Below are 20,780 nucleotides of genomic sequence, written 5' to 3' on the forward strand. Positions count from 1 at the left end.
CCTTCAAGAGCAAATTGGATGCTTATCTTGCTGGGATCCTATGACCCCAGCTGACTTCCTGCCCTTTGGGCAGGGGGCCGGACTCGATGATCTTCCAAGGTCCCTTCCAGCCCTAAAGTCTATGAAATCTATGAAACTGAAGAATTGCCTAATTAGCTTTTCAGTAAATGTCTCAGTGTCTATACATGCAGGGCTATTAGGCTGCAGTAAACTAATAAACTCCACTGTAGGTTAGTACTTGTAAATACAAGCACTATGCTGTGGTGGAGTTTTTTACTCCACAGCAACACACATGTAGATGGTGACAGCGCTGTCTGGGGTCTGCCAGCTAGACCCATGCTATAACACCTTTGTGTCCCAGCCAGTCCCTCCACAGCACTTTGAACTGAGTTGGAGCAGCCCCAGGCTGGCAACTGATCCCCTGGGTTCTCTGTCAGTCAGGGCTACCCCCACCTGGCTCAAAGTGCTATGGTCCCAGGAACATGTGTAAACACAGCACCCTGGAGCAATAACTCTGGTATGATATGTGAAAGAGTTTATTGCTGCACATTAATATGCATATTAGAAGAGCAAGAAATCACAACCATTTAAGGATTACATTCTGAATAGAATATGAAAACAGTAAAAGGCAAAGTTCCCAAAAGACTATCAGCATCAATTTATTAGTGCCCTGATATTCAATGTGTCCCTTAACAAAAGCTTTGAAAAACCAGAAATTAAACAAAAAGCAAAAGCCCTTTGCTGCAGAGTTCAATAATGCAAGTGACATTCCTATGCAAATTTGGCACTTCTCACAGGTAGATGTGTTTAGAAATGTGAAACCAGGGTGTTATTTCTATGAAAACAGCATTATGTTACTTACTGGATGCATCTACACATGCACTTTACTGTGGAGTTGACTCATTAGCTTCGCAGTAAAACATCTCCATCTACACATGTGGTGCTATTAGGATGGAGTAAATTAATTAACTCTAGTGTAGAATAGTACTGCTCGAGACAAATACTATCCTACAGCAGAATTATTTAATGCACTGAAATGAAAGTGTAAATGGTGACAGGGGCTGGCTGGGGCACAAGGGTGCTACAGTATAGAGGCTACCTGCCAGCTAGCCCACACTGGAGTGCCCTTGTACCGCAGCCAGCCTCTCTGCTACACATTTTGCTGGGGTGGAGTAGCTGACCCCCAGGCCCCACTGCCAGCCGGGGCTACTCCACCCTGGCTCAGTGTGCTATGATCCCAGGCGCACGTTTAATTGCTGCAATAAACTCGGGAGCAATAAACTCTGGCATGAAGTATGATAGAGTTTATTCAGGCACATTAATAGTATATGTAGATGTGTCCACTGGTAGTTAGTGCCATATATTTGTATACTGCTCTCAGATCAATAAAAATAAAGTCCACACCACAAGCCCAATTAGACTGAAAATACATTTTTTTTAAAGCTTATTTGGTTGTTAAATTGTATCTCTTATAACCTTGTTGTTCTCCTAGAGGCACTCAGCACTTGAAATTGCATGCATGTGGTGTGGAGTTAGTAAAAGATCAACATTTTACAAGTATATTAAAGTCAAAAGGGAGCATGAAGGTTGTGAAGAAAAAGGCAATATTAGATATATAGAAAATATTATTGTCATGGAGAGGCAATTGTGTTATATAGTGGTGGCTGTTTGTTAAATTATATAATTGTCAGCCTGTGGCCTCAGCATGGCCATCGCGGCTGCCCATCTAAGCCTGCCACCTGCAGGCTGGTCACTCAGCTGGTCACCCAGGCTGTCAGGTCTGGCCTGAAGCCTCCAGCAGAGCCTAACCCTCTGCCCATTCCCTGGCACCAGAGTGGTGAGCTGGGGTCAGCTGACTGCACTTTCCTCATATATCTCTCTGACCCAGAACAGGAAGTGTCTGGGAACAGGGCTCTACCTGACTCTAGACTACAGTGCTGTTCCCTTTGGCTTGTTCTCTGACTCCACCTATTGCTTGATCTCCCACCTTCTCGACCCAGCTTGCTCTTAATTTGGTCTCTGCCTGATCTCCCAGCTTTTTGACTCAGGTTTCTAGTCTCTGCTCTCAGGCTGACATCCTGGCTTTCTGAACCTGCCTGTACCTGAATTGTGCACACTCCTTCTGCCCCTGGTCAGCACCTTAATCCCCAAGTAGCCTCAAATCTGGGCACCCATGACTTAGTGTGACAATAATTGTGTGTTTCATGGTTGTGTGATTTCAGTATTATCATCATAATACTTACTTTGACCTTTTGAATTTTTTCCACATAAAAAATCTTGTTAGAATCAATGTTTCCACTGAATGATTTGACTCTAATGACGTTTCATTTTCCAATGGAGAGATGTTCTTTCAGAAAAATTCAACCAGCTCATATGCATATACAACTAGCCCTAGCACATATACAGGTTGTTCAGGTGGCCTTTAGGAGGACCAACCTATGTCCAGACCATAGACTTTTTGATTCCTTTTTGCCCTGGATCTGAAGAAACAAACCCTAGTATTCTACAACATGACAATATTTTCACTGAATGATTTCATTCAGGCTAACAGAATCTGTGTGATGGTCCACAAAGTGTAGACATGGTCACACACAAAATTTAGCATGATTTAAATGAAGTATAAACCTCAAGTGGAGAGTATACAAGGCTGTCAAAGTGGTTTCTATCTTTCTGGAACAGTTCAAAAGTATACCTGGGAAATGTAGTACTATTTTGAACCAGTTCAGTTTTTGAGTAGAAACCAAGGGGATTCCTTAAGATGGGTTTTGGTGGTATACCAGGCATCCCACACTACATCATTTCTTACTCTTTCCCCTTTACTGCTGCAACTGGCTGCTCTGGTACATAGGCAGAAGTCTACTGCTTTCTGTTTTCCCTCTAGTTGGTACATCTTACCTGTGAACTTCCTCATAGTGTTTGTTCAATAAAAGCTTTCTTTCAAACAGTCAGCTGTGTCCTTATTTTATACTTAATCACAGCTCATTATCATGCTGAACCCATGGGAATCAAAAAGCATGGGTCCACGGCTTCCCTCAAATCAGGCAAGCGCATTGCAGATTTTGGTCATCTGCAGACTACTGAAGTTTAGTAGTTACTGATGTTTACTGAACTCATGTTTAGGAAAGGAAGGAAAAAAGAAGTGAAAGTGCCCCAGCTCCAGGTTAAACACCTCCTCACATCTCCAAGCATGGGTGCAAGTACTCCCTCCCCACTCACCATTCTGAATGGTGCTGGGCTGGTTGCTTACTCCCACAGTACTTCACACAATTATGAATTGGTTCCTAGTCCACAACATTGGTTATGTGTGTCCATACCCTTTTAGAACCATACAGCAAAAGGATAAGTAGAGATGGGAACATGAAGCAATAGCAGTTCTCAGAATAAAAGGGCTGGACATCTTTATAGTCATTCTATTTCTGCAACACCATTAAATGGTTACAGGGATGTGGTACACAGGATCAATGAACTGGATCTGAGTTAGCTTTGCTTTAATCAACTTAGCCATTATGCTTTCCTTCAGAAGACAAGGGCCCTCCTTCAGGTTCTTTTTTCTCCTTCCCTTTAATCACATGAATTTCACTGGCTCTCCTCCTAATCCCCGTGGCCTTCTAAGCATGAAGGTTTTTTGTAATATCTTGGACCACTGCTGGCATGCCAGAGCAGCTTTACCAGAACTTGCATAAGAGTACAACATCTTTACCACCATATCATCTAAACATCCTCTGAACAGGATTAGCTGAAACGGCAATGAAAATGTCTGAGAGTTCTTTATGCATTCGTTTTCATCATTGCATGGGTTCCCCAGTCTAGGAACTGATCTTCTAAACACTTAGGTATGTATTTGGGCCAGATTCTCTGATGTATTACAGCATCTTTGCAGCTGTTCTAAGTCAAGTTGCAGTAGTGGAAGGTCCTGAGAATTGGAAAGGCAGACCCAGCTCTTCAACGGTTCTCATACATCTCAGCACTGAACAGAACTCTGATACAGGAAAGAACAGAGGCTGTATACCTTTAGCACATTAGTAGTCCACTATCTACTCAAGGATTTAAATTTAAGCATATTCCTAAGTACCTGCAGGATCAGGGCCTATCCTGAATCCCTTCAGGTCAAGAATGCTGTCATTACAGAAACATGTTAACTAAGCATAACTCTAGCTATAGGCCGCGTACAGACGAAACAAGAGACGTGTGTGCATACTTTAAAGTGGCTAAATGCTTTTGCACCGCTTTAATGGTGTCAGTGTTTGCATTAATTACAGCCGCTGTAGGAAATGCTGCGGCATAATGCACCTTAAATGACTCGGTGCAGCAAACTAAAAATCCTTTGAGGAGTTTTAGTTTGCTGCCCTACAATTGCAGAGTGAAGCACTGTGCAGCTCAGGGGCTCTGCAGGAAGTCCTGCAGGCAGCTCTGCCCAAGAAAAGTGGCAAGCCTGATCTTTTTTTTTCCCCCCGGTGCCTGCCTGGCTGCCTAAACTGTGCCGGGGCCCAGTGCTTCCCTCTGCGACTGTGGTGCTCCCTGGGACCGCTGGAGCCCAGTGCCTGCAGGTGGATGCTGCCTGTGTGGGGCCGCAGAGGGAAACACCAGCCTCTCTCACTGCCCAGGAACCGCTCTGCCCGCTGGCAGCTCACCCCCTCCTCCCCGCCGGAGACGCAGATAAGTCAGCTGGGTGTGTATATGACACGGGGGTTTAAATCAGCCCTAAATTGAAGTGGTGTCGTTTAAAACCCACCACTTCAATTTAGGGCCCCCGTTTCATCTACACATGCCCATAAACTACTGCTATTACACAGTTTCAGCAAAAGCTTACTTTATCTTCTTTCACCTCCCTACATATAAGTTAACTAATTCATCTTAATATAATTTTAAAGTGATGAGTTTATAGAAAGAAATAATCAGAGAATTTTTATTCATATATTTTTATTACTTTTGATTATTGATTGATTCTATTCTGAATGTTAAAATTAATATATATGAAATGTAATTAAAATAGCTAGCTATAACTAGATATATCCATATATTTTAAAACTAATTTTTTTACTTTTAAAAAACTCATATATCGTTTAAAAAACTCGAAGTCAGCCTGGATATATGTTTGAGTAAATAAAAGGAATAAACATACCCGGGAGCAAAATTAATATTTGGGGCAAGGGAAGCTTACAGGCTTAAGAAAGGTAAGGCTGCTTCTGGGAAGTTCTTCTCCCTTTAACTGTGAATATGCCATCTCTTGCTGACATATGATACTTTTGGAACAATTCAGAGGCACAGAAATGAGGAAAAAAGTACTTACCACAACTTAAATTGTTTTCTGCTTTCAGTGCTGATTTTGGGATACTCCAGAACTCGTTTTCCCAGTCTATAATGTTCCCTGGCACATCACAGCTGAGATTGGACAGTGTTTGGGAATTCATGGTGAAATTCCAAAGACGAAAATTGTAAATGTCTCCATTTAGAGAGCTTATTTCATCTCTGTCAGAGCCCAACACTAGGTTCCCATTCCTCAGGATAATCTTTTGAAAGGTATCTGGGCAGTAAATTGTACGATAGGTGTTCTTTGCATTTATACCTAGACTGCCAGAAAAGCTATCCCATACAATGCAGAGTTGTTCAAATGTTCCTGTAAAAAAATCTCCAGCTGGATTTTTGTCCAGTGCATCTTCTAACATGCATTCTATGCCTGCGATAAATAGTAAATGGCCTTTTGTGGTCTTCCCAAAACTGAGCCACTCTTTTGACAAAGAATCACTGTAGGAGAAAGCCTTCCAATCATCATTGTCATCACTGATGGCTTTGGTTGCTTCAAAGCAGAGTGTGAATTGTCTAAGATCTGGTATTGAGACAGTTTTTGCCACAGACACGGTTTCTGCACCAGAGCTCTGGGGGATGACGATTTTTTGATTTCTCAGAGACACGGCAACTAGAAGAAAAAATAATATAAATTATATAAATGAGCCAAAAGGAGGTACACATTCGATTAAAGACAATGACTGAAGTACAATTTGTTAAACAAAACATTTTTATGAGGAAGCTTTCATCACTGTATTACATCAGTGGTACATATAAAGAGCCATTTAGCTTGATAACGTATTCAAATAAAATGTGCAAAGATAATTTTAGTGCTGCATTTAGTGCTGCAGATCTGTAAGTGCTAACTGTTAAGGCTTGCATAAGAAATGTATTAGCCGCTAAGTCTGCAGTCAACAAGACATTTGTAAAATTACTTTTCATTTATCAGGTAACTTGCAAGGATGCATTAGACAATACAGTATATGAAAACCATTTGAAAATCACATTTTATTTGATTTTATGGTTTTTACTAATATTTTTAATGACTTATTCTGCATGAGTGCATTTCTCCAGTGAATTTAATGCCACACATCTTGAGAGACTGACTCAACTATAATCCTTGGCAAATTAAAATCTTTTGTTCCTGAACTCAACTGATGGACTTCTGTTGGATTAGGAGTCTGTTCTCAAAAGTCAACTAGTTTAATATTGCAAGTATTTATTCATGTGTACTCATGCCTTTGCCATTCACTGCTTGAGAGTATTTGTAGGAATGAGTGGGGATTTTACAAATGTATCTAAGATAGCTGAACATTTTTACAGAAATGGCTAAGAACAAGGGGATTTGTACATGAAAGAGAGCATCTACTGTTCCTGTTCATCATTTGATATTTCTTATTTGTTATTGTCTTGCCTGAGAAGTATCAATTATCCCATAAGGCAGCAAAGAACAGCAGCATACTATTTAGTCTGTGTTAACATGAGAAACTAAAGGTAGAAATAAACTGAGATAATTAAATCGCTATAGTCATATAGGTATAAGTTCCTGTGTGCATATTCTTCTTTGAGAAAGATAGTGACAACATTACTGATATAACCACAGTGGTATAATTCTGCTGGTAGATTTTCCAATGTACCCCCCCACACACCTCCCTGGCTGGGCAATTGGCTTCAGGGGGACCCCAGGTGCTCCCCCAGACCCAGGAGGCACCAGTTGCTGAGCCAGGGACAGTGCAGGGGCCCCCCTGTGTGCTCCCCAGTGGACTGAGTGCAATGGAGACCCCCCCATGCTCCTGTGGGATGCTCCATCTGCCCCAGCATCACAGCATTCACAAACCACCTGGTACCTTGAAGTATGTAGAAAAAACATTTAAAGTGGTGTCTATGTCTGAATCATTGAATCTTTGTGAATCTCTCCGAATTAGTTTGGAGGATTCCAATTTGATTCAGAGAGACTAAAGGGTCTCCTGATTTGATTCAGATTTGGAGATTTGGCCACCAAATTGGGTCAAAACTCCACTGAATCAAATCAGTGACTGAACCTTCACACAGCCCTATCTAGTAGGATGGTCACTGGACTAGTTATCAGGGGACTTAGGTTCTAATTTTGGCTTTGCTACAGATCTGTTGTGTGTTATGTGGTCAAATCACACCATCCCACTGTGGCTCTTGTTTTCCCTGCCATATGGTTGATTTAAATAGTAAACTCCTTTGAACAGAAATTAGTTTTCATCATGTCAAGGACCCTGATCCTCACTGGGATAGCAAAGTGTGACTGCATTACCCAGGATAACAATCCAGGAGCACCTGCTCCCCTTTAACAATGGTTTAAAATCTAGTGTATATAAGTGTAAGTATATGGAGAGTATAGGTAGAAAGAGTCTATATGCTAAAGCAATATCATGTGCACAATTTTATCACTTCTTCCTTTTCGTTTTCAAGAACAAATTGAACTCTCAGTTCAAACTGTATCTCCAGGTAGACCAGAGTAAATTCCTTTGATAGGAGTTGGGGGTAGGCACCTAATGACAGAATTTAGCCAAAATAATTTTGTTTAGTACTATATAATGGTTTGTATTGTTTTGATGATGGAGCTGATGGAGGAAAAGAATTAGAAAATATTGCTCTTTCATGATTTTCATATTCACCACATTATGATAATCTTAGAATGATGCTGTAGGAATCACTCTAAGAGTCATGACAGTCCAGGAATTTTGAGAGCAGTAAGTACTTCTTGGGGTGATACTTTTATTGGACTACCTAAATAGTTGGGATAGAGTTAGACAAGCTTGCAAATGCAAGATTTCTTCAAATGCTTGTCTAACTCTATCTTAATTGTGCAGTTGGTTTAATAAAAGATATAACTGCAAGAAATCTTTGCCCCTATCATATTCAACTCATGGATTCTGTCCTTTCTGCAAAGACAGCTTTAATAATTTGTAGATGGAAATTGGGTTATACTTTCCCTTAATTAACAAGAGTAATTCCATGGTTTCATCATCATCATTATTATTATTGTAAGATGATATGCCAAATATTCCAAAATGAGGAAGTCAGAAATGGGAGAGGGAGGTTTATTATACAAATCCTTTTCATTGTGCATTTAGGAAGGTCACAAATAGTCAGGGCACTGGTTGTATGGAAACAGTATAAAAACAATGTTAACATGCTCAGTAAATCTTCTGTGACACTGAATGATTCTAATCTGTTTTGTAACTGAGGTCATGATGTTGCTGGTGGTAGTGGGTTTTAACAGCAGGTGCTTACACCCAAAGGCTAAGTACAGACAGTCAAAAAGCTTGAGACTGAATCGATTAAATCTTCCCAGGTTAACCTAAGATGCATAGATTGAACTAATAAATAAACAGCCACTCACTTTTAATTCTGGAAATGCTGCCACATGTCTGCAGAGGCCCAGGCCTGAAGCCAGGGGGGCACTAGAGCACGCCTCCCTGCTCAGCTGGAGCAGACAGCTTGGGCCAAGGCTATGAGGGGGTGGGGGCTTGTGGGAGAGGTACAAAGCATCCTGGGATGCTGGGGGACTGTGAAATAACTTGAATTTGGGCATCTGGGGCAGAAGTTCAATAAACTAAATCAGTTAAGTCTGATACTACATCCATCTAGGTTTATCTTAAACCCATTTTGGCCATTTTGAAATCAGTTTATGCTCAACAAACTTCTGTTGTACTACAGATTTGAGCCAGTTTCTGATCACTTACATTGGTTTATGTTTAATTTCTGTCCCTATCCACAACGAAAGGGCAAAATTAACACCAGTGAATGTTTTGGGCATACATAGAGCATAGAACATCATAATCAATATGACAGCAGATTTCTTTCTCAGTTACTGAATGCACAAGCCATTCATCATTTTGATGAGTCTCAGATGTCTGTACTTAAGGAACTGTTCACCATACGACTTGCCCTTTTGGTCAAGTGGTTAGACCAGTGGTTCTCAACCTTTTTAGACTCAAGGTACCCCTCCAAAACTTTCCAAGAATTTAGTGGCACCCTATTTAAAAAAAACTATTATAAATATACTCATGTTTATTACCTTATAAGCATTATAGTTATTTTATTAAATAATATATTAATATTGATACTTGGGGTAGTAAGAGGCAGAGTCTGGTGATGTCTGTCTGGCAGGAACAAGGTATGCATATACAGCATGCAAGGAGTGCTGAGAGGATGGGATGGGCAAGGGTAGGCAAAAGGACACATGAGGTCTGGGAGTGGCGAGGGAGAAGGCCAAGAGGATGCCACTATGCAGTCACTGCCACTGCTGCCATGGTCAGGTAGAACTGTGCTGTGTGCCTCCTGCAGACCTGGAATGGGAACTGGCTGTGGCAGGACTGTGTGCTCTTCCTGCATCTCCAGACCAGAGGTGCTTAAGGTGGTTCTTCCTGGTGGCAGCAGTATATGTCTCCAGACGGTGGAGTGAAACTGCTCTGTGCACTTCCATTTATCAGAGATACCATACAGGATCAGACCTGCCTGCTCTAGCCATTTGTCAGTTTGTCTCCAGCGTGCCACCTAAAAAGCCAGGCATGCAGTAGTTTTACCTCATGGGGGCAGTGGTGGCGATGCCAGCATCGCAGCACCCCTGGCAGGTTCCCATGACACCTCAGACTGCCGCCACACCCTGGTGAAGAACTATTGGGTAGACAGTATATAAAACCCAGCAGGATTGTTTGTTAGGAAGAAAAACTGAAGATGTCAATCAGCTTTGATGTAATCTTGTTTATTTATACAGAAAGGCCTGTTCCCCTGGATACAGTAGAAACAAACGACAGTGGACAGTAAACTATGTGATCACAAATAGCTCTACCTTCCAGCTTCTTTTCAGGGCCATGTCCAATATCTCATCTCTCCTTTTTTCACACTCACTGAGGCATACACAGATTCTAACAGTTTATTCCCAAGCCCCTGCATTTTGCTGTTCCCCTGGGGAAACTCCTTGAATTTCCCACCCCCATGATTTAGCTTCTAATTGGCCTAGCCATGAGGACCACTGCTTTGCACAATGGCTTCCTATTGTTTTTAGCTTTTACCATACACAGCTGCCAGTCAGCTTAAAGGGAAGAGCCCTCAACAGACAGCTTTAACAGGGTCTATTTCTTTTTCCATATCAAACACCTGCCTGACAAGTGACAGTGTGTGTATATAATAACTATGTTGTATCAAATCCATGCTGGATATAACAACTTTTGCAGTTACTGCCTGCATTTAAATTTCACCTATGTTAGGATTTGAAATATTTATACATGAGAGATTGTATTGCAGTTCTCACCTCCTTTTCCACTGTTGACTGAATAACTTCCCTGTACCAAGCTGAGAATTATTTCCACAGATAATTAATACTGGGGAAATGGTTAAGGGGCCAAGTTGCCAGTTGATAGATGCTTGCATAGTTCCACTGAACTCAGCAGAGCTATCTGTTTACTCCATCTGAGGATTTAGTACTTTAATTCAGTGCTACAGGAGATTCTCCAAGAAGATCCAAGGAAATGTGTTCTGGACCCAAGGGCAGATTCGGGGGAGAAGGGAGGGGTGCACTGATGCAGTCACACTTGCCCTTTGATTCTTGCTGACCCCAAAGTTTAAAACCAGCTGCCTGGCACTGGCAGCAGCATTTCTGTGAACTTCAGGCACCAGTGAGAGCATCAGCTGAATTCATGGCTCATTAAAATCTACCTTATTCCTTCACTTCATTCCTCATAACTCCTCATTCCATAAATGTTAACAATCCTTTCTCCTTTTTAATGGTTTTGATGTTTCACTAATCAAGCTGGACTTTCCTCTGCAATTATGCTATTTGCTGCTTCTGGTAAAGTAGCTCCTATTTCACAACTCTGTAGGGTGTTCTTAATTCATTCCAATAAAATTATATTTGTTTTTGTTTCAATCTTCACCTATATAACACTGCCCAAGGCTCCCGCTGTATTAGTAAAGCTTCCAGTTTCTTTTTGTGATGATGGGATGATGCACCACAGCATCTATACCCTCCTTTTCAAAATCCTAGATCCACCCGCATCTGGATCTCAGTGTGAAACCACTCTTACGTAACATTTCAAACCCCACAAAAACTGTATCTTTTCACCTAAAACCTTCCCCTACTTCATTTTCTTGTTCTATCTGCATGTAGATTGGCTCATGTACTTATTATATACTAACCGGTATATTTACCTGCTAGCAAATTTTATAGCAGCATATCTAGGATAGCAAATTGTCCAGTTTTTTCAAAACCCCTTCTACTCCCAAACTTCTATTTTTCCTGTAATATCCAGGTGGTTTTTTACCAAATTATTTTGGGATGGTCAGGATTTTTATGGATGATACCTTTTATTGGACCAGTTGTATAATTGGAAAGAATATAAACATGGTTTTTGGTACCACTGGACCATTCCTCAGGTCTCTCCATGGAATGTTCTCTTTTACATGAATGTTAAAAGGGTAACATTTTCAACTGAACTGCAGTTTTACAGCCTGTCAGAGCTAAACTTTGCCATGAGTTGTACTTTTGTAACACTGCTGAAATCAGGGGAATTGCACAACTTTCGTGGATAGGGGAATTTATCCAGCTGTTTCAATGATTACAGTTCAATTATATTCTTGGATGAAGACAATGCTTCTTGACAATTAAGGTCAAAAATGGCTCTTAGATAGGATAGTTGCAGGTTTACAGCAATACAATTTGCTGTGGTGTAAAGTACCACAGTCTACACATGTGACACTATTAGACTACAACAAATTAATTTTTGCCACAGCAAGATAGTACTGTCAGGGACAGTACTGTCTTACTGCAGCAAAAATAACTGCACCCAAATACACATGTAAATGCTGAACCTGGGTGTACACTGCACTCAGTGAGCCCAGACAGCTGAGAGCCAGACTCCTGCATGCCGTCTAGACACAGGGCTCTGCATATTGGGGCACACCTGTGCCCTAACCAGCCTCTCCAATGACCAACACTGCCTCCCACAGACTCAGGCTGACCCTCCAGTCCCTGCCAGCCCAGGACTGCTCCTCTCCAACTCAGACTGCTGGAGTCCTGGGTGCAGCATCTGCATGTGTATCCTGGTCCACAGCAGTTTGAGCATCTACACATGCCATTAAAGCACCATAAAATCTCTGACACAAGCTGTGCCAGGGTTTATCACGTTGTCTTAATGGTATGTGTAGATGCAACTGCTGAGTAATATTTTACGCCCCAAGTAATCTCATTCACATCAGAATATTCTACAGAAATATTTGTGGGAGAGAATGTTTAGAATAAAGTATCTATTAGTGGAGCAGAATGGGAGGATCCCTAGCAAACTTGAAAAATAGCAGTGTAACTGCATCACTTCGCACATTTGTTTACACTGCTTTTTCTTTTATTATCCAGATTATATTCTGCTTGCTCTGAGCACAGAGGAAACTGCTTTTGTCACCCAGAGTAACCTCTTAGATGCTTCTAATGAACCTTAGTAACATTTCTAACTTTCTATCTATAGTGTTACATTTTTTCATTTCAGGATTGTAACAGATTTAGCTTGTGTAACAGGCTTTAATTCTTCTGCCCTCTGATGTTAAGAATTCACTTATTTTTCTTGTAAAGTCAAGGTGTAGTTGAGTGTGAAAGAGGCTGTAAGTCTGACAGGGTGAAGATCATCTTATTCTTCTGGGTCCATACAGTACTTAGCACAATGAATTCCTTGCCTATTACCAGGGTTCCAAAGTACTACCTCAATCCAAATAAAGATTAATACCAATACTCAGGAAGTTTCAAAGGAAATGACTGTGGTATAACTTAAAGAACAACTTCCCCATCTGCTTCCTCTCCATAAATGCTAAAACCAGAAATGAGGTAGTGAAACTGTCTTGGAGATCAGGCCCTGCTGCCACTCACGCTACCTCTAGCATGTTTGTGGGGGAAGAGAAATAGGCAACTTCAGAGTAGTTTCACTGCCTCACTTCTGGGTTGGTACAGGGCTGGGTGGGAGAAGTTTGACAGGGCATACTTCTCAGCAGTGCTCTCAGAAGCACTGTAGAATCAATGCAGACATCCCTGTTCCTTCAAAAAAAGAAGAAGAAGAAGGCTTTCTGGGAATAAGCAAGATGAGGAAATAGTTCATTTGTATAAAATTTAATCTAGGGAATCTATTCCACCATTCAGAGAAAACAAGGTCTGGGACTGCTACTCATTCTATTCTATTAAAAATGAATACTTATACTGCACTCATCACTGTAGTATCTGAGTGTTTCCAGTGGCGCATTAAGCAATGTGTCTAACATCTGTCATGTGCTGCTTGTTCTCTAGACCTCTCCCTTGAGGGAGAAGTGTGTACAGCAGAATGTCTTGTTTTGGTGATTATTTTTTTGAATGATCTATGTTGCCACATATGTATGTTAGAGGAAACAAGGTCAAAGAAACACACATTGCATTTGGAGCTGAAGGTGCTGAGGTTTGTGATGTCCCTTAGTTATCTGGGGTGGGAGATGGGAAAGCATCATTCAGCAATCTTGAACCAGCCCCTGAGAAAGTTCTGTCTCCTGCACAGACCTGCTTTACCCTTGCTGTGGAGAGCTCCGATGTGCCAGAGGATAGACCTTATTCCTGGATGTGTTGAATTCCCTCTGCTGCTGACCTCAGAAATGGGAATCAGATTATAACATCCTGCCCTTTATGCAGGTTTCTAGCGTTAAAGGTGAGTGTCACTTTCATACCCCGTAGCAGTGGTGACATGTAGGGGTGCATGTGCACCCCCTAAGAGCTCTGGTGCACCCGCTGGCAGACCATGCTCCTCTCTTAGGCAATGGGCTGGGGGGACGCAGGCGGGAGCACCGCGGCCACTTCTGGGAGCACTGTGGCCGCTTCCTGGTCGCAAGATTGGCTGCAGGGGGGCCCCCCTCTTCCCCCAGTCGCCGACTGTGACTGGTCACTAGGAAGGACATGTCCCCCCCCGACTAAGGTGGCACCAGTTGGCCATGCCCTGTAGTACGCATGTGAGCCTAAAACATGTTAAATTGTTTTCCAGTGTCCTTAGTAAGCTATATGCAAGGAGAAAACCACATCCTATATCTTCATTCACACAAAAATTACATGATTAAAAAGCATGAAGAGTACAATTTATTGATACAGTCTGACCTGTGAATATGCTGGAAGTCAGGGGCTTCAGATTCACACATGGAATATTCACCTTCACACATTCAACAAGCTTGCTTGCTAGGTAATACAAGAATGAAGTGCTTTAAGTTTACCTACCTCGGGTATAGCTTGCATTGAAGCCTCTCTTTTGGATACTAAAGTCACTTGTAAAAGACACAATCATTTCATTTCCAGTTGAGTTAAAGGACAATCCTTTGGCAGTGACACCACAAAATTTAACCTCATGTCCTCCAGTGTCCAATGTCAGTGAATCATAAATGCAGTTTGGAGCTTCTTCAATGTCAAAGTCAATAAATGTTATCTGAATGATGTATCCCCGAGGAGCTTGGATGGTCCATTTGCATGTTTGGGTGTTAGGGTAATCACTGGGAAAGCATGGAGAGCTGAATGTTCCAGTGGGATTGGTCAGTGCTACCCTACAGTCGTAACATCCAAGAACTAGGAAGTCAGAGGGAAAAAAAAGAGGGTTGGAGAGAGGGAAGAAAAATGTTATTCCATGAAATTGAACATTACTTTGATCAAAAAGACAATTAAAATATATATAAAAAAAGGAGGATGAAGGAAAAGGTGGGAAGAAAATACAGTATGTCTTTTAAAGGACATGTGTCCATTGGAGGAAATGGCTACATGGCTTAATCCACAGCAAATATACAGTACAGTATTTCTGTTACGATGACCTGATATATTAATACTGATGAAGTAGGAGCAACTCTTTCTCACTCTCAAACAAGCATGCATTCTTTAACTGGAACTTTGAAAAAGTTGAGAGTAGCCTTTTTTATTATTGTTATTACTTGACTGCTACTGAATATACAAGCTACTGCATGCCTCTTACCATGGTATTGTTTTCAATGGTATGTCACTGGAATGCTACAGTACAACAGAGGGACTAAAAGGTCATCAGAGAAGTAGCAAACATTCTGTAGGTTTCTTAAAGGCCAGTCATAAAATTATCAACAATTTAATCTACAATTCTCTCCCTGCCCCCCCATATCAAAGGGGCAATAATGTGTTTGCTGACTTATATCAGTAGCAAATTACTGCACCCTTCTTATGCTTACTCCATTCTACTGACTGACATTATAAATATACTTATGTACATTAGGAAGGAGTTGAGAGTGGGAACCATGGCTCATCCCGTTCCCCACCACTTCCCTCCATGTACTCAGACCTTATATCTATTTATACTCTATGTCCCTGTGTGAACCTGCAGACCAAGGGATGATCTAGCCGAGGGGTAGGCAATCCCTGGCATGGGTGCCAGAGTGTGGCACTCAGAGGCATTTTGCTTGCCATGCATGCCTCTGGGTGGATGGTGGGGAGGGGGTCGGGGCCACATGGCAACAACAAGGATTGGGTCCCTTGTGGCTCCTCTGCCATCTGCCCCTGGCATGCCAACATCTTAGAAGTTGAAGTTGCAGGTGTTTTTGGCACTCTGCCCAAAAATGTTGCTGACCCCTGATCTAGCCCCTGGTGTTTCTTATAAAACACCTGGGTACGCCTAGATAAAAGGTATGTACTATGACTATTTCTCTTGCCAGTGAAATCTATAATATATTTCAACTATCTGTTATCACAACACCACTGAGCAATTCAGGCAAGAACTTAAAAGGGGCCACATGTTGCCACCCAGACTCATGCTGTGCTCCTTACTCTGCAAACACCTCCCAGTTTCACTTAAATGTTCTCCAGGAGGACGGTACTATACATTGTTAGAAAGGATGAAAGAATTTGAACATATATTATTGCACGGAAACACAGGCTTGGAAAGCTGAGGCTCACCTGGTCCAACCCTCCTCTGCATGAATACTGTTCCTAAATTATCCCTGTCTGATGCTCATCCAACCTCCTCTTGAAAATCTTTAATGAATGACATGACACAACATTTTTGGGAAGTTCATTCCATTACATTATTGTTCTAGCACTAAAAAATCTACTTTGTTGGTACAGCCATCATTTTGTATCCTGCCCTCTGCAGTAAAGGAAAACAATCGTTATTCCCCTTCTTTATGGCAGCCTTTAAAATATTTGAAAACTGTTACCACACCCCACTTAGCTTCCTTTTCTCCAGGCTTTTCTCTCAACATTTCCTTGCACAGCTCCCCTTCTAGGCCTTTATAATTTTTGTTTTCTGCCTCTGGACCCTCTTCAACTTCTCCACATACTTCTTAAAATGTGGAGAACTACACACAATACTCTAAATGAGGCCTAACCAGCACTGAATAAAGTGGTACTATCATCTTCCATGTCCAATGACTAAGACTTGCATCAATAAAGCCCCAAATTATGTTTCTTTTTTTTGCAACTGCATCTGAGTTGCAAAAAACAACTGTAACTGTATCATGGCTGTGTTAAGCAACACAAATTGAAAAATGACCACTAAAAAAGTCAAATTATCCTATATGTTATGCAACCTGAAATGTAAATAAAGCAATAACTGAGTTGTTCCAAAACAATGAGAATGAATTCAGCAGTGGGCACATCTACATGAGACACTACTGTGTAGTAGTTACTGGACATTTATTTAGTACTTGCATTAGCAAGTATAGTATTTAGTAGCAAGTATTAAATAAATGTGCAGTAACTGTAGTTATTGAGCAGTAGTGCCAGCAAGCATTTTTTAGGTGATGCTACCATGCAGTAGTGTATTAGCGCTGTCCGTGCTATGATGAACTACTCGCGCAGTATTTTTCAGCTACTGCACAGTCAGCATCTTGTGTAGATGCTCCTAGTCTTTACTAGATTTAACACAAATATTTCAATGCAATAATATTAATAATAATAAAATAACATCACTTTGAATTTCAGTGGTTTATTAGGAGAAGCAGAAAGGTAACTTCCTTTGCTTTCATAGAAAGAAGTGCCCTCTTTTGATAGTGCTACATGACTTGCAGGCATTGCTCCAGTTTTTACTGACTAGAAAGACTCAAGAGAGTAAACTGGGATCCAACAGGGAAGCATAGGAATAAAGAAAAACTAAAGCACTAAAAAACCGAGTCCTACCACTATAATACAAGCTATAGGTACTACAGGATGGACATCGGTAATATATATAGACATTTTAGACAACTGTAACAATAGTATTTTTACTATTAATTATATCAAAGGGGACCTAGAAGCTTCTGCCATGGACCAGAATGACATTTTGCTAAATACTATATAAACACAGAACAGAAGACTGATCTTTATCTCCAAGAGTGTTTAGAATATTTCTAAGCAAACAATATCTAGATATGTTACAGGAAATCAAGATTCTCGATTGCCTAGCAAGTATCTTTGTCATTTAAAAAAATGGAATCTGTATTTGCTCTCTGCTCTTGTAATTGCCAGGAGTGGAATAAAAGTTTTCTTGACACATTGAATTCCTCAGTGTTTCCAGTTCTCTTCAGGACCTCAAAGTGACAATGGAACTGTGTCAGATTTTGACTGAAGTACAATCAAGTGAGGTCTTTACAAGTGAGCTCTGTCTTTAGGAAGAAGGAATAAGAGAGGAAAACTAAATTTGGAGACATTCTAAGATTGTGCTAACTTCTCTCTACACAGTACTAATCAGGAGGGAAAATATTAACAGCTGCAGGTGTGTCCAATGTTTTCTCACTCAGGAAAGGGATTAGGAAGAATTACCAGAAAATGATTGGAAAAATATGAGTAAAGAATAAAAGTCCTAATTTTAGATACCTGAGGTCACTAAGATCCTTGGGTTAGCTTTTATTTTTTCACATATAAGAAAAAAATAAAATCTAATAATCCAAACTGAAAAGGAGACTAACAAAGCTATGGACCCATTTTCCAAACTAACCAGCAACAGCTGGCCATACCGGAAGACTATTCACCTTGAAAAGCCAAGGAGGCATTCTGTACAATGCTCCCTGAAGCTCCCACTGGCACAGTGGGACTCATAGCCTCAATGTATGGTTGTGCCTTCAGGAGCTAAATATTTATTATTATTATAGACAATTCCTGCTTGGGGTGAAGGAGTTGTTGGTCCTGAGGTGGGGAGTGTCATGCTAAAAATAACCCAGTCAAGGTACTGGAGGAAGTAGAAAGAGGGAAGTCAAGGGGCTGGAGCAAATAGCTGGACTTTCCCAACCCCTGTGCTGAGCTCCAAATGTGAACTGAATTAGATCAGGCAGGACTTTTTTGCCCTATCTAACCTCCACGAATGTCTGTACTGATTGGCACTTAGATTGACCTAACCCTAACATCTGCATGTACCCTGAGTGTATGGTCATTAACTGAGTCTGACAGTAGCACTATAAACAACATTGCTGGCTTCTAGATATAATTTGTTTTGCATACTAGAAAGCAGGGGGAAAAAAAGGAAAAAGAAAATGACCTTTTTTGTTGGGTAGAAAACCTGTGATCTAAAAGTCAAATTAATGCATCACAAAGTAAAAAAACTGACAGTGAAAATGGTGTGGATGATGTATCTGCTAGCGTTGAATTCAACTTGTGCTATCTGTCTAACTGCATGTGTGAGGTAAGGAACTTTTTGTGGTCTCTAGGCACCACAGAAAAATAAATGTCAGAGTAAATTAAGTATTTCTGTTTACTCTGTTTCCCCACAAGTAGGAGAGTGTGAATTCTAATGTTTATTTTTTACCATAATTACTGTTTCACTGGGATTAAGAGTTTCCTAAAACTGCATTGGTTAGCAAGATGAATACAGAAAAAAAATTCTGATTGGAAAATAAGGAATCTAAATGAATACAACACTCGGATCCATTGAGTGGGAGAGTTTACTTTTTTGAAGTAGGAAGATTCCGTTGTGGCATGAATACTTTTCTTACTATAACTGCATTTTAAGAGACAAATATCCTGTTTTCATGCATATGTCTACAGTAGTAAGAGCAGAGGAAAACAAAACCAACAAACAAATACTATAAATAAACAACATTGGTTTTGAATGGAACTTTTTACAAAGCTTCCCAGGAGACATTTATTGGTTTATAAATACCACCTAGTTCACTCATTAAAGAGCAAAATTATTATGGCAACTTTAGGCTGTCAGCCAGATCTAAGAGAAAATTTGTAATCCCACTGGCCCAGAGCAGCTTTGACCCATGATACCAAATACTTGCTACAATGCATGGTGCAAGCATTTTGTAAGTCAATCTAAAATATTTAATAACTGAATGGAACAAAAAACAAAGCCATGATATTCATGGGCAGAAATGCTAAGAGCACAGAGTCCAAATTTTAAAAGTACCTTGTTTTCTCTCTGAACCTCTTGATAATCTAGGCTGATTATATCAAATATACCTTACATAAAAAGCTACCCTGTAATTCAAACTGTTAAAAAAGTAGGTGCCAAAGGTAGCTTGTGTAATTTTAATTTTTCACCTTTATGACTACATAAAGTGGCTAAATTATAATTACATGATCACTTTTCCCCCCTCCACAGGACCCTAGTCTCATTCAGTGAATGATAGTTAGCAAAAAGACTCAAATCCATGTTTCAGGCAAGCGCACAATATGGAAAAGAATTACCGCAAATAGCTAAAGTCTGGTAAGGTTATATAAGTAACAGAAAATAGGCTTTCATACTGAGAAAACAGGCTTTTATTCAGTGTACTATCTGGTACTTAAACAACAGGTGTTATTGCCATCATCATCTATAGTTCATATTTTATGGGTGTGTCTACACATCACCGTATAGAAAAGTTGCTACGGTGTTATGCTTTAGTATTTCCTTGTAGAAGTACTAAAGCATAGAGCAGTATGGGCGGTTACTGCACCACACATACGGAGCGTGGTTAGATTTCACTGTTATGTTGCCATAGCAGTGAGCTATACCAGGGAAGCATGCTGCTGATCATGTATAGATCCACACAGTTGCTATGTTGTTGTTAGCATGCCACATGGCGATGTAGCGTGTCATTACATCATTGTAGGGTGACATGTAGACGTGACCTATTAGGCTTATTTTAAGCTAACTTGCATGTTTATACAAGGATATACACCTGTGTGTATTGGTTCTAAAATACTATTGTTCCGATAGGGCACATCTACACAAGATGCTTAATGGTAAATTACCATAGTTTACTATGAAGTAAATATGTGGATCTACACGTAGTTTCATAGTTTGTAGGGTCGGAAGGGACCTGAGCAGATCATCAAGTCCGATCCCCTGCCATGGCAGGAAAGAATACTGGGGTCAAACGACCCCAGCAAGATGTTCATCCAACCTCCTCTTAAAGACCCCCTGGGTAGGAGCCTGCACCACTTCTCTTGGAAGTTGGTTCCAGATCCTAGCTGCCCTGACTGTGAAGTAGTGCCTCCTGATATCTAACCTAAACCTACCCTCTGCCAGCTTGTGACCGTTATTCCTGGTCACTCCTGG

General features: G+C 40.8%; 1 protein-coding gene across 4 annotated transcripts in view; it reads right to left on the reverse strand.

Annotated features, from left to right (window-relative positions):
- ADGRG6 (adhesion G protein-coupled receptor G6) overlaps positions 1 to 20,780 on the reverse strand; it is a 157,672-nt gene that overhangs the window by 80,786 nt on the left and 56,106 nt on the right. For all 4 annotated transcript variants that reach the window (XM_019550157.1, XM_019550158.1, XM_019550156.1 and 1 more), the window contains exons 3-4: positions 14,534 to 14,875; positions 5,291 to 5,917 (exon numbers count right to left, since the gene is read on the reverse strand). In XM_019550157.1, coding sequence (XP_019405702.1) covers positions 5,291 to 5,917; positions 14,534 to 14,875 — 969 coding nt within the window. The remainder of the gene's footprint in view (positions 1 to 5,290; positions 5,918 to 14,533; positions 14,876 to 20,780) is intronic.

The sequence above is a fragment of the Crocodylus porosus genome, unplaced genomic scaffold (assembly GCF_001723895.1).
Source record: "Crocodylus porosus isolate Cpor-Errol unplaced genomic scaffold, CroPor_comp1, whole genome shotgun sequence".
Taxonomy (NCBI): Eukaryota; Metazoa; Chordata; order Crocodylia; family Crocodylidae; genus Crocodylus; species Crocodylus porosus.